Source organism: Ictidomys tridecemlineatus, chromosome 6, assembly GCF_052094955.1.
Source record: "Ictidomys tridecemlineatus isolate mIctTri1 chromosome 6, mIctTri1.hap1, whole genome shotgun sequence".
NCBI classification, from domain to species: domain Eukaryota; kingdom Metazoa; phylum Chordata; class Mammalia; order Rodentia; family Sciuridae; genus Ictidomys; species Ictidomys tridecemlineatus.
The window spans coordinates 164646810-164662813 of NC_135482.1; the positions used below are offsets into that span (position 1 = coordinate 164646810).

Below are 16004 nucleotides of genomic sequence, written 5' to 3' on the forward strand. Positions count from 1 at the left end.
AGAGAAATTATTCATTTTAACCTTTATAGGTCTTATGTTCTTCACCTATGAGAAACGTGAAGTAAACATCTAACATCACTTTCATTCTAATGCCTTTTACAACAAATTATATAATTATATAATCTCTTTGAAGATATCCATGACAAATAGGCTAAAAAATTATTTTAGCTATTTCTGACCACAAAAATTATAAAAACCAGGCATATGGCACAACCTTGTAATCCCGGCCAACTCAGTAGGCTGAAGAAGAGCTATCTCAAATTCAAAACAGACTAGGGACACTTGACACCCTATCTCAAAATTAAAAAATAAAAGACTGGGGATGTAGCCCAATGGTAAAGTGCCCTTGGGTTCAATCCCTAGTAGCTAATAATAATAATATCCACACACAGAAAGTCCATGTTGTGTCAGTAGATAGAAAAGTTCAATGGTAGCCACCCAGGGTGTGGTGGTACACGCCCATGATCCCTATGACTCAGGAGGCTAACATGGGAGAGAGAATGTTGAGTTTGAGGCTAGCCTTAGCAACTTAGTGGGATGCTTAGCAACTGAGTGAGACCTTGTCTCAAAATAAAAAGTAAAAAGGACTGGGGCTATACCTCAGTAGTAAAGTGTTCCAGGTTCAATCCCCATCGACCCCACTCTGCAAAAAAAAGTTCAATGCTTCAAAAGCATATATTGATATTTGCTAAGCTTCACACTTAGGATTTGGGGTTTTCAGTTATCTCTCTATAAAAAGTTTGGGGGGAAGGAAGAAAGAATAAAACAAACACAAACCAAAGCAAAACCAAAAAAAAAAAAAACAAAAAAAAATTTGACGTTTTGTTTATAGTCTGTAAAGTATATGTAAATTATACAGGTTAATAAAAGTAACAAGTTATTTATATAAGGAAATTACTTTTTTAAAGTGGAAAATAAACAGGCCAGTATTTGTGATCATTCATCAACTAAGAAAAAATAAAAAATTTATACTAGGCACAGTGGCACACGCCTGTAATCCCAGCAGCTTGGAAGGCTGAGGCAGGAGGATCGAGGATCCCGAGTTAAAAGACAGCCTCAGTGAAACCAAGGCTCTAAGCAACTTGGTGAGACCCTATCTCTAAATAAAATACAAAATAGGATTGGGGATGTGGCTTGGTGGCCTAGTGTCCCTGAGTTCAATCTCTGGTACCCAAGGAAAAAAGAAAAAACTAGTTAATTTTAATTACAATATGAATTTTAGTGAAGGTTATCATGGTCAAAAACATTTTAAAGAAACATTTCAAAAAAAAATTATATAATCTCTTTGAAGATAGCCATGATATAAAGAGGACTAAAAATTCTTTTAGGCCATGGTGCCACACTCCTGTAATCCTAGTGGCTCAGGAGACTGAGGCAGGAAGTTCGAGAGTTCAAAGCCAGCTTCAGCAAAAGCAAGGTGCTAAGCAATTCAGTGAGATCCTATCTCTATATAGAAAAACGCCCCTGAGTTCAATCCCTGGTACCAACCTACCCACCCCACCACCACCTCCACCCCACCAAAAAATTATTTTAGCTAATTCTAACCTCAAATGACCTTATATAAATTAATTATACTCAACTAAGTGGAATTCTTCCATTCAAATTAAATTTACTTCTGGTCTTTTAATTTTCAGTTGTATATAGCTTAAGGCATAAAATACCGACATTCTCTTACATGAAGGGAAAATAAAATTATCTTTAAAGAGAAGTAGAACCTATTATTTGCCTTTCGTACCTAAGACTTGTTTTGGACAATCTCTATTAAGAATGCAATGAGGCTCTTAGGATACTGTTTTTCATTTTCTTCTAAATGAGCCCAACCAAACAATGTTTTAATTTCTTAGACTCCAAGTATCAAGATTATGAAGAAATGTTGTACCAAGGGTTTTGAAAGAAAATAAAATGTAGGTCTTGAAATATTTTTAAATTATCACCATTAAAATTAATGGTCAACAGGAAATAAATCTTATCTATTTCATGCTGCTTTGAGCTCAGCCAAATCTTATTAAAATAGTCCCTTGATTTACCCAGATGTGCCCCTTAAAAGTTCCTTGCAAATCAAACCTCTGTAAATCTCACACACTAGGGGGAGCTCCCTATTTGAAAGAATATTTGAAAGAATGTGCTTCTGAAACACTTCTGACTTACCTGCTCAACTATTAACATCCAGTTTTCCTTTAATAAATTTCTTTAAAATACCATCCCAGTATTTCACCCGAAGTTTTCATTTAACCTATTTCTTTAAAAACTTCATCTCATGTTTACCAACTGCCACTGAGACAAGTTTGATCAAATTATTTTCATTCACACCTGCCTCCCCTAAGATGAAATACAAAGCCCAAGGAAAAATATATATTTAATATGCAACTAATAGATTTCAAAGCATATAACAGCAGTTTTTTTAAGTCTCACTAGATTTTTATAATTATAATTTCAAACTTAAAAATGAAGAGAGGTAAACTAATTTACAATGCATTTTGTCTACTGAGCACTTCATTTTTTAAGTGCATTTAAATATATACCCTACTTAAACCTCTCATTAATTCTATAAGAAAAAGAGCATAATGGTTTCATTATTGCCAATTTAGGAATAAGAAGTGGAGGCTGACTTCCCAATGTTACATAGTAATTCAAAGTTAAGGTCAAAATTAGAATACCAATTCTCATATTCCTAGTCATTTCTACATAACAAAGATGGGGAGAAAATATTAGGTTTGCTGTAAAGTTCCCTCTCTGCGTGTATAGATATGGGTGGGGGTGAATAAGGGTATCTACACACACACACTTTTTTTTTCTTTGTTTTTTTTTTTAAAGGTACTGGGAATTGAACCCATGGATTCATGTATGTTAAACAAGCACTATCATCAAGGTACATCCCCAGTTCCTCCACCAAGTTATTAAAAATACTTTAAGGAGACTTAAAAGTTCAAGGACAAAACCAACCAATGGGGAAAGAGGATTCATTTCAAAAAACATTGCTGATGGGGGCTGGGGATGTGGCTCAAGTGGTAGCGCGCTCGCCTGGCATGCGTGCGGCCCGGGTTCAATCCTCAGCACCACATACAAACAAAGATGTTGTGTCCACCAAAATCTAAAGAATAAATACTAAAAAAAATTCTTTCTCTCTTTCCCTCTCTCTCTCTCTCTCTCTCTTAAAAAAATAAAAATAAATAACATTGCTGGGGAAATTAAGAGATCCACATGCAAAAGAAAAGGTGAATCCTTTCCTTGCATTATAAAATCAGCTTGAAACAGATTAAAGACTTAAACATACAGTCTAACAGTTAAAACATAGGAGAAGGGCTGGAGTTGTGGCTCAGTGGTAGAGTAGTTGCCTAGCATGGTAGGCCCTGGGTTCGATTCTCAGCACCACATATAAATAAATGAATAAAATAAAAGGTCCACCAACATCTAAAAAAATATTTAAAAAAAAACATAGGAGAAAAGTTTCAATGATACTGCATTTTGCAATGATTTTGTGGTTACACCACCAAAAGCACAGGAAACAAAAGTGAAAGTAGACAAACTGGAATACGTAAAAATGTAGAACTTTTGTGCAGTAAGGGACACAATCAACAGAGTGAAAATGCAATCCACACAATGTGAGAAAATGTTTAAATTATCTGACAAGGGGTTAACAGCCAAAGAACTCTTACAAAAAAATAAAATAAAATAAAATAAACCCCTTTGGAATAGGGGGGAAAAATGATACTTCTCCAAAGACAGTAGACAAATGGCAGTTTGAAAAGATATTCAAGATAATTTACAGAAATTCAAATAAAAACCATAACACCTCACACTCGATAGCATGGCTAATATTAAAAAAAAAAAGAGTGAATGAATACAAATGTTTTCAAGGATGTAGAGGAAGTAACTCTTGTATACTGTTGATGGGAATGTAAAATGGATCAATTACCATGGAAAAGAATATGGTATGGTACTTCCTCAAAAAACTAAAAATGAAATTACCATATGATCCAATAATTCCACTTCACAGTATACCTCCAAAAGAACTGAAAGCAGGATCTTGAAAAGATATTTGCACAACCATGTTCATTATACCATTATTCACAATAGCCAAGAGGTGGAAGCAATCCAAATGATCAACAAATGAATGCACAGAAAAGTGTAGTATATACATAAAATGGAATGTAATTCAGCCTTAAAAAGAAAATCCTGACACATGCTACAACATGGATGAATCTTAAGGACATTACACTAAATGAAATAAGACAGCCACAATATCTATGGAAGAGAGGTATGTGGGTTCCAGATCTAACCCACATACCTCTCCCCCCGCTTCCAAGATAACAAAATCCAAGGATGCTCAAGTCCCTTACATAAAATGGCATATTTGCATATAACCTACATTCTACCATATACTTTAAGTCATGTGTAGACTACTCAGAATACCTAACAATGTAAATGCTATGTAACTAGTTCATGTGATATTTGTTTTGGGTACAATGACAAAGAAAAGAAAATTCAGTTTTCTACCGAAGCAATTTTCATTAAATTATAGAGGCAAATTTTTGATCTGCAGTTGATTGAATTCACAGATATGGAACTCTTGGACAGGGAGGGCCAACTGTACTGCATGATTCCACTTATTCTGATGTATCTAAAGTAGTCAACCTCATAAAAAACATGAAGCAGAATAATAATCCACAAGGGCTGAGGAGAAGAAATGGGGAGTTATTGTTTATGGGTATAGTTTTAATTTTGCAAGATGAAAAAGTTTTGGATATCAGTTGCACAACAGTGTGAATATTATTAACACTACGGAAGTACACATTTATAAATGTTTCTTTTCACCATTATTTAATTTTTTTCCTCCATTAAAGATCTTTAAAGATTTACACAATAGGCCAGGCATGGTGGCACACAACTGTAATCCTAGCTATTTCAGAGGCTACAGAGGAGGATCTCAAGTTTATGACCAACCTGGACAATTTAGTGAGAACCTGTCACAAAATAAACATCTTTAAAAGGGGTGAGAAAGTGAAGCCCAGTGGTAGAGCACTTGCCTAGAAAACATAAGGCTCTGGATCCCATCTCCTGCACTGCCTCAAAAAAGAAAAAAAAAACATTCACTAATGGTTTCCATTTCATATTCAGCAGCCATATGTTCAGGTTCACTAATCTACTTTCATTTTTAAGTTTTCTATAGCTTAATAAATATCAAAATGTTGATAACCTAAGGAAAACCCTAATCCCAAATAGGAATCACTACTTTACCAATCAACATTAAAAGGAAAGTCTGGACTTTATACTACCTAAGTACTACATAACAACTACATGGATAAACAGGAAAAAGCATTATACCTCTACTTATATTTTATCTTCTGATTCACAAAAAGACCTTTATGCTCAAGAATAAAATGGGTTAAAATTATTCTCTCTAAATAAGACTCATTCATTTTGACCTTATCCAAAAGCCACCAGCACTTAAAATCCCACCAAAATTAAGTATACACTGGGCATGGTGGCACATGTGATAATCCCAGCAATGCTGGAGGCTAGGACAGACAGGAGGATCAAAAGATCAAAATCAGCCTCAACAACTTAGCAAGACCTTGTCTCAATATAAAAAAACAAAAAGATCTGGGGATATAGCTTAGTGGTAAAACACACTTGGGTTTAATCACAAATACTACTTCCTAGAAAAAATATATATATATTAAATATATTATCTCCTTTTAAGATACCACTCAAGGATTATCTTCACCAAGGGCACACAGTAGGTCAGGTACCATTCCAAACAATCTAATCAGTACTAGTTTATTAGGGAGTAGAGGTGTAGAGTCAAGCCAATGGCAAAAATGATGATTTGTAAGCCAGTGTAAGATTCAGTAATCCTAACTGGAACGTCACTTTAAAAAGAAAAAAAAAAAGACAATGGTGAAAACATTGATAGAAAAACAGAACAATCTGGAACAGTATGAAAATAAACCCATTTACATATAAAATTTTAATAAGACCTCTGAAATTTTATACATTTCCTAATTTTAGATATTTGGGCTGATTCAGATTTTTAGTGGTTCTCAGAAGTTCAGCATTATTCAAAATTTTTGAACATTATGTAGAAAAACATCCAATGTATCTACAATTATAAGAAATTTTAAAATGTGATACTATAATGGGAAGGTGTAACTAGAAGCTACATTATTCCATGACTATATAAATATCAGTAAATGGTACTGATCATCAAAATCAAATATTTATAAGGACTTCTATAGGCAGAAAATTTTTAAATTTTTAGCAGGATATCCTAAGTGCTTGAGGAAAACATTCACCGATAATCACTCTTCTTTAAACACTTTAAACTTACTGATATCCTACAAATTCTAGGCATCCAAGCTAATACTTAAACTAAGTGTACTAAGTAAACTAATAAATGCAACATAAATTATGCTTTGGTTATAGAAAATCACATATTTGCCTGTACATGGGGGGAACCATCTGTGTAAACACACAAATATATACACATTAACCCCAATCTAGTTAAGAAAATAATTCAGAAACTTAAATTTTTTAGATACTCTAAAACAGATATGCTCTGCTTTCCAACTAACTCACCTTTTCTCATTTTCCTCAACTAATGAGAATATATAGAATTTGGTGCTCTGAACTTCACAGATCTTATTTTAGAGCATTAAGTATTAATATAAAAATACCAAGGTTACAGAATAAAGATATTCCACAGAAAACAGATAAAGAGGAAAACTCATGAAGGATATTTAGTATTAAATATTTAAGACATCCAAAATCCCTGATAGTTTATATTCTTTGTATGAATAAAAATTATTAAATATTTAAATCAGAAAAAGATTTATGATGAAAAAAAAATCTTCTGGAAGGATATTTTCTTTTAACTGAACACTTAAATGATCACTTCATTTGTATTCATAAATTGTAGCTCTTAAATTATCTTAAACCTAGTTGCATTTTTATGTGCCAAGTCAAGACATAAGCATTAATACTGCTCCATGTATCCTTGCTTATTCATCAAGATAACTGAGAAGCATTATCTCTGCCAATTGTTGAGTTAATAAACCCTGACATGTTAAAACATTTTCATCTTCATGCTCTTCTCTTGGTCAAAGTGATAACAGCACAGCAGGACCACCTTCACCCTTCAAACTTTTTGTTAGATTTATCTATAAGAACTAAAATGTTCTCTGGTGGAAGATGGCAACTGGGAAAAGGAAACTATAGGCTTAAGTTACAAATATCCTCAGCCCCTCTATGACAAGCAGTTTTTCTATGGAAACACTCTTAGAAATATTTTTAAGAAGATATGTGTCCATGTGTCCAAATGTCTTATAAAATGTGATGCAGAACACTGACACAACCTGACAATCAACTAAATAATGGGGAGTTTCAAATATAACTTTGTACTCAAAAAAGTTTGAATCAGAACCTTAAGATCATGTAACACATAACAGTGGAGTATGATTTTACAGAAACTCTTTACAAGACCTTGCAAAGAGTTACAAAATAAAGCAAAACGAGCTGGGGGAGGAGGAGGGAGTAATTGTGAATTGCAAAGTATATTTTAAATGCTATGGGACCAAATTAAACCATTTCTAAAGATGCCTAGGAGCTCAAGAGTTATTCCAAAGTAAAGCACAAAAACTTCTACAAGGGAACCTTTCCTAATTTCTATCTAAGACAAATAAAAATTGTATTCACAGGACAAACTTCCCTGAAATATGTGAATTTCATGAAACTTGTAGATTATGGAACTTGGGAAAGAATGCAATGTATATCTAATCATTATAGTTAATAAATACTGCTTTGTACTATTATGTTAAGAACTAAATTCCTTGGGTATAATATTCCTTTATTATATGTACCATTATACATTCATCAGCATCCTGTATTTCATAATAACATTACAAAAAGTTATAATGGACCAACTCATATTATTCCTTAGTGAATGATTTAAATCTCTTGCCTCATCCTTAAATAGATGGGAGAGGGACTTGAGTGGTTTAAGGAAGGAAGAAAGGGGTTTATATTTTCCAGACATCTTATTTTCCAAAGATTTATAATTTAAAAACAAACTATGGACCTGCCATTTAACTCAATATTCATCCCCTTATAGTTGCTAATGATGTATGCTCATTAAAAATCTTAATGTACTCAGCCAGTTACTGCATTGCAAAGAAAGTCTTACCTTTCAGGCTAGTTACACAATATGGTTAAACTAAATCCTGATTCAAAAAAGAATAATTTTCTCTAACATTTAGAAATGAAGACCACTGATCAATTAATGTCTATAAGCCACTTCAATAGTTGTATACCATGTCTGCAGGTAGACTATGGAGAGTGAGTATGTTGAAGGAAGGTATTTTCCCTTTCATGTCTTTCATCAACTTCCAGGGGACTGAAACCAAATCTATGTCAACTTTATAGCAAAGAATTCAATTCCAATTCTGAATACAAATGCATATGTTGGGGGATGAGGGATACAAAACCATACACTGTGTAGGGTGAGTTTCACACTTGAACCATGTACACACTGTATTTCAGTCTGAAATGTTTTATACTGGAGTTTTGTGTTCTAGTTTGGTACTAAAGTGTTTTTCCACAAAAAAAAAAAATATATATCATCAACTATTTTTCCACCTTAACATTCAACCTACCTGCCCATAGTTGTCTATGCCAGTTACTAATCTATTTAAATTTAATAAATCAAAAGCTGTCCTTAGGGATTGGCCAAGAGTCGTAAGTCCTTCAGCCTGAAGGTTTTTCAGTTCATTCATAAACGTTGCATGGTTTTCTTTCCATCCAGCCTGAAAAGAAAAATTAAGATTTTTTTTTTCATCTTTTAAACCCATAGATACACGGACAACCTTTATAATCTGACATTTACCAAGTAGATGCTTGGTTAACGTCGCTTTTTGGTTGGTATGGCTTCAGTTAACCTGTTAATACTGTATCTCTCCTGAGAAATCTCTCTTCCAAAGGTGGCCAAGAAAAAATCTGCATGCTCTATAGTTCTTGGTGGTTAATGGCCTCAATACTTTATAACTTCACCAAGAAATTTACTACCTAACCTAATACCCAAAATCCGGGAGTAGGAAGGTATTAGTAGAAAGCAGATGACTTCTGAAGTTGGCCCAAGGCTGTCCCATCGGTCGGCAGCCTTAGGAAGACTCTAGAGATGACCAATCCTCGCAGCCCCTCAGAGGACTCCCTTGATAGCCCGGCCCATTCCCCTTTAATGCAAACCGGGGCTCGGCGCGGCCGGGCCCGGCTGTCACTCGGGCTAACTTGAATAAATATCCCCCACAGTTCATTGCTGCCGCTCACGCCGCGGAGGGGAAATGTCGGCCATGTTGATCGCAGCGCCGCCGCCGCCGCCGGGCCGAGCCGGGCCGGGCCGGGGATGGCGGTGGCTCGGCGATTCTGTACCGCGCCAGGACGCTCTCGAGCGGGGGAGGGGGTGGGAGCCCGCAGGAGAAGAGACCTCGGCGCCCGGAGCGCAGCGGGTGGGGGAGGGGAGCATAATGAAGGGTGAATGGGGGGGCGGGGAGGGCGAGCGAGGAAGGAACAGGGAAGGGAAGGAAGAGAAGGGGGAGGGCGAGGGCTGTTACCTTGATAGCATAGGGCGGCTCTTCGAAAGTGACCAGCATATACCTGTCTCCTCTGCTGGCAGGGTCCCGGGCACGGAGCTGCGGGACGGGAGGAGGAACGGGGCGGGCAAGAGGGAAGCACAGGCGAGGTTAATAGGCAGAGAAGGGGCGCCCAGTAGCCCCACCACCCCCCACAGTACCGCACACGCAGCGGCCGCCCCTCCACGCCGCCCCACACACAGATCTTCCTACACACCGCCCGGGGCCGGAGCCCGGGCCCCGGCCGAACCCAGCTCGCAGCGCCCGCCCGCCCGCCCGCCCGCGCGGTGGGGGAGGGGGTCCCCGAGCCCGGCAGCGCCTGCAGTCAGGTCCCCGACACCCCCGCCCTGCTGCCCCCAGCCGCCCTCCCCCCCACCCTGCCGCCCGCGGGCCATCGGGCCAGGGTCGCCGCCCGGGCTCGGTCAGTCGGTACCTTCATGAAGGTCTCTACCGCGCCTTTGGCCGTGTCCAGGTAGGTGGTGCCCAGATGGCTGCGCTGGTTCATAGAGGCAGACGTGTCTATCAGGAACAGTAAGATGGGCATAGTGCTGGCCGGGGACACCGGGGCCCGAGGTGGTGGAGAAAGAGATGGTAGAGGTGGAGGCACCGGTGGCGGCGGCAGCGACCGCCGCTACGCGGGGCGGGGGAGCGCGGCCCCCGGGAGGAAAACACCGTCTGGGTCTTTCCTCCGGCTGCGGGGAGTTTCTCCCCCGATAGTTGAGAGGAAAACTCCCCAGACCCAGTCCTCCCCGTCGTACCCCTGCCTCCGCCTCCTCCTGCCTGCCTGCCCGCTGGGGCGGGAGCCCGGCCGTCTGTCTGTCGGTCCGTCCCCCCCTCCTGGGGGTCCCGTCCCCGCTCCCGGTCCCTGTGTGTGTCCCCGCGGGAGACGGGCCTGGCTCCCCACCCCACCCCCGGTGCAGGGAGTGGGGACCAGGGAGCTGGCGAAGAGGGGAGTGGGCTGAGGGGAGATTGGCCCTGGGGCTGTTGGGAGAAGTTTCAGGGACTCCCTCCGCACCCCGGCGGTGTCACCACTTTCTCAGCCCCTCTCGCTACTGAAGCGCTTTTCTCTCTCACACTCCGGTTTTAACTTGGGCAGGGGCTGTAGAGGCTCCGCCCCCTGACACGTCCCCGAGCCACGTGACACACCGCCCCGTTGTTCTATTGGCTAGTCCCTGGCCTCTCATTAGCATATTCAAACAGCTCAGGGGCGGAGGAAGCTTGTAGGCCGACTCCGGGGACAGTTATTGAGCACGCGCGGAGGCGGGGCGTCGGGTGCGCGCGAGAGCGAGCGCGAGGGGCGAGCAGGCGGGTCGGCAGACGCGGAGGCGGGCTCCGGGAAGGGGCGGGGATGGGCCGCGGAAGGACCGCGGTTGGGGGCGGGGGCCGCGTCGGCGCGCGCAGGGCGGCCGAGGCTGTGAGCCTGCGCGGCAGGGCTGCTGGCCTTCTTGGCTGTTGGAGGTGATAGGGGTCGGGGGAAGGGAAATGGAGGCTAACTCGAGTTTCCCTCTGAGGTCGATGTAGCGTGGACAGTGAAGAGAGCTGAGTAAAGTGAACAAACACCCGGTTAGGGGAAGAGGGCAGGCCCGATGTCGCCCTCCCGAGGAAGGCTCGGGGCCTGCGGCCGCCGGAGAAGGTTCTTGGGCCTCGGAGGGCCGGCCCCAGCGCGGGCGGGCCAGGAGGGGGAGGGGAAGTGAGAGGTTGTTTATGACCGGGGACTAATCTCCTCCCGGCACACCGCTCCCGCCAGGGAGTGGGACGGAAGGCTGGTCCTCGCTCCGCCAGACCTGCAGCAAGCCAGAATCCTTGTCGGAGGACCCACTAGAAAGAGAACAGACCCTCACCCAATCCCCGAGCAACGGGGAAACGGACGGTCTTAACCAGAGATTCCGTTCTCAAGCCGTTGTTAGGGCAATAGAGTATCTGTTTCACCGAAAGGAATTTAACAAATCAGTCCATTACCTTCGTTTTAAATGAAAGAAACTGACTTTCAAACTCGTTCGAAATACTGTGTGAAGGAAAACATTTTCTGTTTAAGTTCCTGTTATCATAAAGTCCCCTCCTACAAGTCCGAGAAACAGTTTCCTCACATCGAATTGGAAAACCAAGACACTGCCTTAAATACAAGTTGAATTAAGGACATACAGCCCAGCCCTTATAAGACTATGGAGATATTTATAGGGACTCTCCCACTAGTCTTGCATTTCCGGATTTTATTCTTTATCCTGAAATTCTTTTTTGCCTACTGAACATGGAAAGTGTTTTTATTAACACAGAAAAGACATACTTTGGGGCCCTTTTTTAAAATCTTGAGTTTCTTAACTTGGACTTTTCCTAATATTTGTTGATTTATGTTAATGCGATTTTTAGTAGTACGTTTTTCTATAGGTATGGACTGCAAAATAAAATAGAACACAGGTCCTATTTGCGTAAGACCTGCTATATCTAGGTATGATAGAGATTTTTTAAATGAATAAAATGTCCCCATTTTTAATGAACTTATGTTTTTCTAGGAAAATATTACATATTATTAATTAAGGCAGAAAGCGATTAGATAGTAAGAGAAAAGAGAATTTTATTTGGGGATGATGAGCATTTTCCAAGGTCAATATGTGCTGCAATGATTCTCAAACTGGGATTGTAGATCTAAAGAGTTCTGTGACAATATACAAAGTACTTTAACAACACTTTTCTTCAAAGTGATCGTTTGCATAATTTTAATAGAGTTAGTCTTTCATTTTCTGTATCACTGCTTTTTGGCTGTGGTCTATGGGCCCCTTGCCTGTCTGGAAACATTCTTTAGGATCATAACAAATTTTTCTTCTTGCACAGTACTCTGTTCTGAGAAACACTGCTTTTAAGTATTGACAGGGTTAGATATAGATAAAGGAAGGGGAAGTTGCTGGTGAAAAAAATCCTTCCAGATATTGAAAATGAAGTTTGGATAGCATTGCTGGGGCTTCCTGGGGAACAGTGAAGTTCAGCTAGGCCAAAGCCCTGATATATCAACAATGGTATCAAATCCAGAAAGGTAAGTAGATAGTAGAGGACCATTATTCCAAGCTAAGGGATTTTCCTCCTATTAAGAGTTTTTAGATGGGATAGTAAGTAAGGCAGCAATGTTTGAAGAGAATTGAACTTGTCTACTGAAATAGATAAGCACACATTAATAATGACCTTGCCTATTACAGTTATTTGAAATCATCTTTCAAGATACAGAATACTGCTCGCTCTTCCCTGATTCAAGTGATTTTGGCAGGTTGTCATACTAGGGACATTAGTAGAAGTGTATAGTAGAAACAGGGATAGATGCAAAGATAAGGGAGAGTTAAGTCCGGAAAGGCAACCTGGAGCTTGTAACCAGAACCCATGCTTATGATGGCATCTGAGATCAAAGATCAGGTTTTCAGTTCAGAAGTACTGGGAGTCAAGGCCCTGGGGCAAAGCAGTAAAGAAATCAGGGCATACAAAGGCAGCAAAGTAAGAGGCAATCAGAAACCAGGAAACATTAATAAGCAGACAATATCTAGCGAAATAGGCCAACTTTATTCTCAGTGACTCTGGTTGACAATTTAGCATTTGGTTAATGATGGCTTAAAGCAGGGGTTCTAAGCCAAGATATACACATCAGCATCATGAATAGAGCTTTAGAAAAATAATGGGCTGAGGTTGTGGCTTAGTGGTAGAGCTCTAGCCTAGCATATGGAAGGCACTAGGTTCTGATCCTCAGCACCACATAAAAATAAAGAAGAAAAGGTATCTTTTTTTCTTTATATCTACATTTTGAAGAAAATCTACAATTTGAAAAAATATTTTCAAAGAATAATGGCCTGATGCTGTGGTGCACACCTATAATCCCAGCAGCTCAGGAGACTGAGGCAGGAGGATCCCAAAGTTCAAAGCCAGCCTTAGTAATGGCAAGACGGTAAGAACTCACTGAGAATCCCGTCTCTAAATATAAAATAGGGCTGAGGATGTGGCTCAATGGTCGAGTGCCCCTGAGTTTAATCCCCAGTACCTAATAATAATAATAATGTATTGCCAGGTGCAGCGGCGCTCACCTGTAATCTGAGTTACTTCAGGGGCAGGAGGATTTAGTAGTGAGATCCTTTCTCAAAAAAGTCTGAGAATATAATTCAGTGGTACAGCACTGGCCTACCAAGCACAAGACTTGGGGTTTGATCCCCAGTACCATAAAATAATGGACCAAGTTTCCATACCTAAAGAAAGTGATTCAGTAGAATTAGGACAGGCCCTGATCATCTCATTTTAAAAATATTTTTTAGTGATTCATTATAAATAATACTAATGAAGAACTACATGCTTTAAGTATAAGAATAAACTGGCATCTATTAGTACTCTTCATGTGCCCTTAGTGTTATTGTAATTTTTTAAAACTCAAAAATCTGAACAATAAAGGAGAAACAACAATAAATATGATCACCACTGTAAAGTGGATTTGTGACATGTGCTTAAATTGTTTGAATTTGACTGGGGGAATATAGGGAGTGGGGAGTAGTGCTAGAGAGTCTCACTGTTCCTCAGTGAGTATAGACCTTGGAGTAAGTAAGAGATGGGAATGTAATCTCTTCTTCATTCATTCTCGGTGATTCTAGAAAGATTCAGGCTTGTTTTTCTGAAATGTAGCCCCTAAATGCATTGCCACCTATTTCATCAGATTGAACTGAAGAAGCAGTGAGCTCTTGCAATGCTAGAGGAAAACTAGTTGGAGTAGTATGTGCTAAGCCCCATGCTATTACAGTCTAGGGGATCAGGGAAGATTTTTCTGGGAGGGCATTGGTCAGAAGAGATATGTGGGAAAAGAAAAAGAAAAAAAAAAAAAAAACCTTGCTTTTTAATGTTGTTTTTAAAGGAATGCTATACAAATGCTCTTGCTCCAATTTAAAAGAGAATAAATTAAATGGATACTTGCTTAATATTCTTGAGGCCCTTGGTTCCATACCCAAGCACCAAAAAAAAAGAAAGAAAAATATATGTGTAAGACTGGAAGACGCCGCACCACACTACACCACACGACCAGATCACCAAAGAGGTTCCACTTTATTACCAAAGGCTGAGTGTTTATATAGGTCTAAGGAGAGGTCGCAGGGCTGAGGTAGATAATGGGTTGCCCGTTTATTGGCAAGCTCTTCCATATGTCAGTTCCGGAGCCCAAGAAGTTAATTCTTATTGGGGCTAAGGCTTCCCACCAGCAAGATTTGAACATTGGCGCTGGCGGAACGTTTCACGCCAGTGAAAGAAACAAAGAGGAGAAAGAGGGTCGTTAGACGCCATGTTGGGGTTTTTCTCTGGGGTGCTGCTGCTGTTATATGTTTTCCCAACAATATGGAAACCTCTGAAAGAGAATGGTGACTCTGGCTGAGACAATAGCCTAAATTGTTGAAGTAGAGCTATTCTAACAGAATTAAGAATTGATAAAGTCATTTGTAGGAGCCAACCAGAGCCCTTTTAAATTATTTTAAACCAAATAAGCAGGTTAACACTCTAAAAATAATTATATGCCAATGATTTGGCTTATGCTATCTGGATGTGCCATCTGAACAAAATAATCAGTTGAACTTAGTGTTCCTCATTTCTAATCTAACAAAGTTTTTTTTGGCTGTCTTACCATTTCCTTTACTCTGCCATTCTACTCCCTTTTAGATCATACCGAGATACCTCAAAAAATGTGGAAAAGTAATAAACATAAAAAATTAGATGTGAAACCATGCAGCCAATATAATCAGATAGTACATATATAATGAAATTTAATTTTGATTATGCTAATATGGTCCTTGGGCAGGTGAGGGTTATTAATAAGGGCTACTATTAAGAAATTAGATCTTTTCAGCAAGCAGTGTTTCACAGTAGTATTGAAGTCTCAGACAATTCAAGGTCAGCTATCAATATGGACATATAAAAATTTAAGAATTAGGATCAGGGTGGAACAATTTCTCTAGGGGAGGAGAGTGGGCATTGCAGTCCTTCTTTCAACTACTACTAGTTACACACCCAGTGTTGTGACAGGCACTATAGTAGGTCCTCAAAGAGTTTATAAGATAATGGAAAAACAGAAGCCAAACAGATAATGAGAATGTAATATTATATTCACAGCCCCCAGGCATGATATAAGATTTGTCTTAAAGAGTTGCTTTGAAAATTCAAGGTAATCAAATTACTGATTGGGACACTGTGAATTGTAAGAAACTGTTACTTTCGGACCACTGGTAGTTGGGGAATGCTGCTAATTAAACTATAATTCAGTGGTTTCTTATCAGAGTTTGTCTACACTGTACTGAATTCTGCCAACAGGAATATTAGTAATACATCATTTTTTAAATACAATTCTCTTGTCTTTGATATTTTCTTCTAAACCCTTGGTGT

General features: G+C 39.8%; 2 protein-coding genes across 4 annotated transcripts in view; one reads left to right on the plus strand and one right to left on the minus strand.

Moving 5' to 3' along the window:
* Ints6 (integrator complex subunit 6) overlaps positions 1-10687 on the minus strand; it is an 87053-nt gene extending 76366 nt beyond the window's left edge. Inside the window, exons 1-3 of one of the 3 annotated variants that reach the window (XM_078016054.1) lie at positions 10057-10687; positions 9606-9683; positions 8652-8801 (exon numbers count right to left, since the gene is read on the minus strand). In XM_078016054.1, coding sequence (XP_077872180.1) covers positions 8652-8801; positions 9606-9683; positions 10057-10167 — 339 coding nt within the window. In that variant the 5' untranslated portion in view covers positions 10168-10687. Of the gene's footprint in view, positions 1-8651; positions 8802-9605; positions 9684-9824; positions 9901-10056 lie in introns of those variants that run through there. The other 2 variants (XM_078016055.1, XM_078016056.1) reach the window with 2 other exon arrangements.
* Positions 10046-16004, plus strand: part of Wdfy2 (WD repeat and FYVE domain containing 2) — a 252580-nt gene continuing 246621 nt past the window's right edge. The window contains exon 1 of the mRNA XM_078016064.1: positions 10046-10095. Within this exon, the coding sequence (XP_077872190.1) occupies positions 10061-10095 (35 nt within the window). The 5' untranslated portion in view covers positions 10046-10060. The remainder of the gene's footprint in view (positions 10096-16004) is intronic.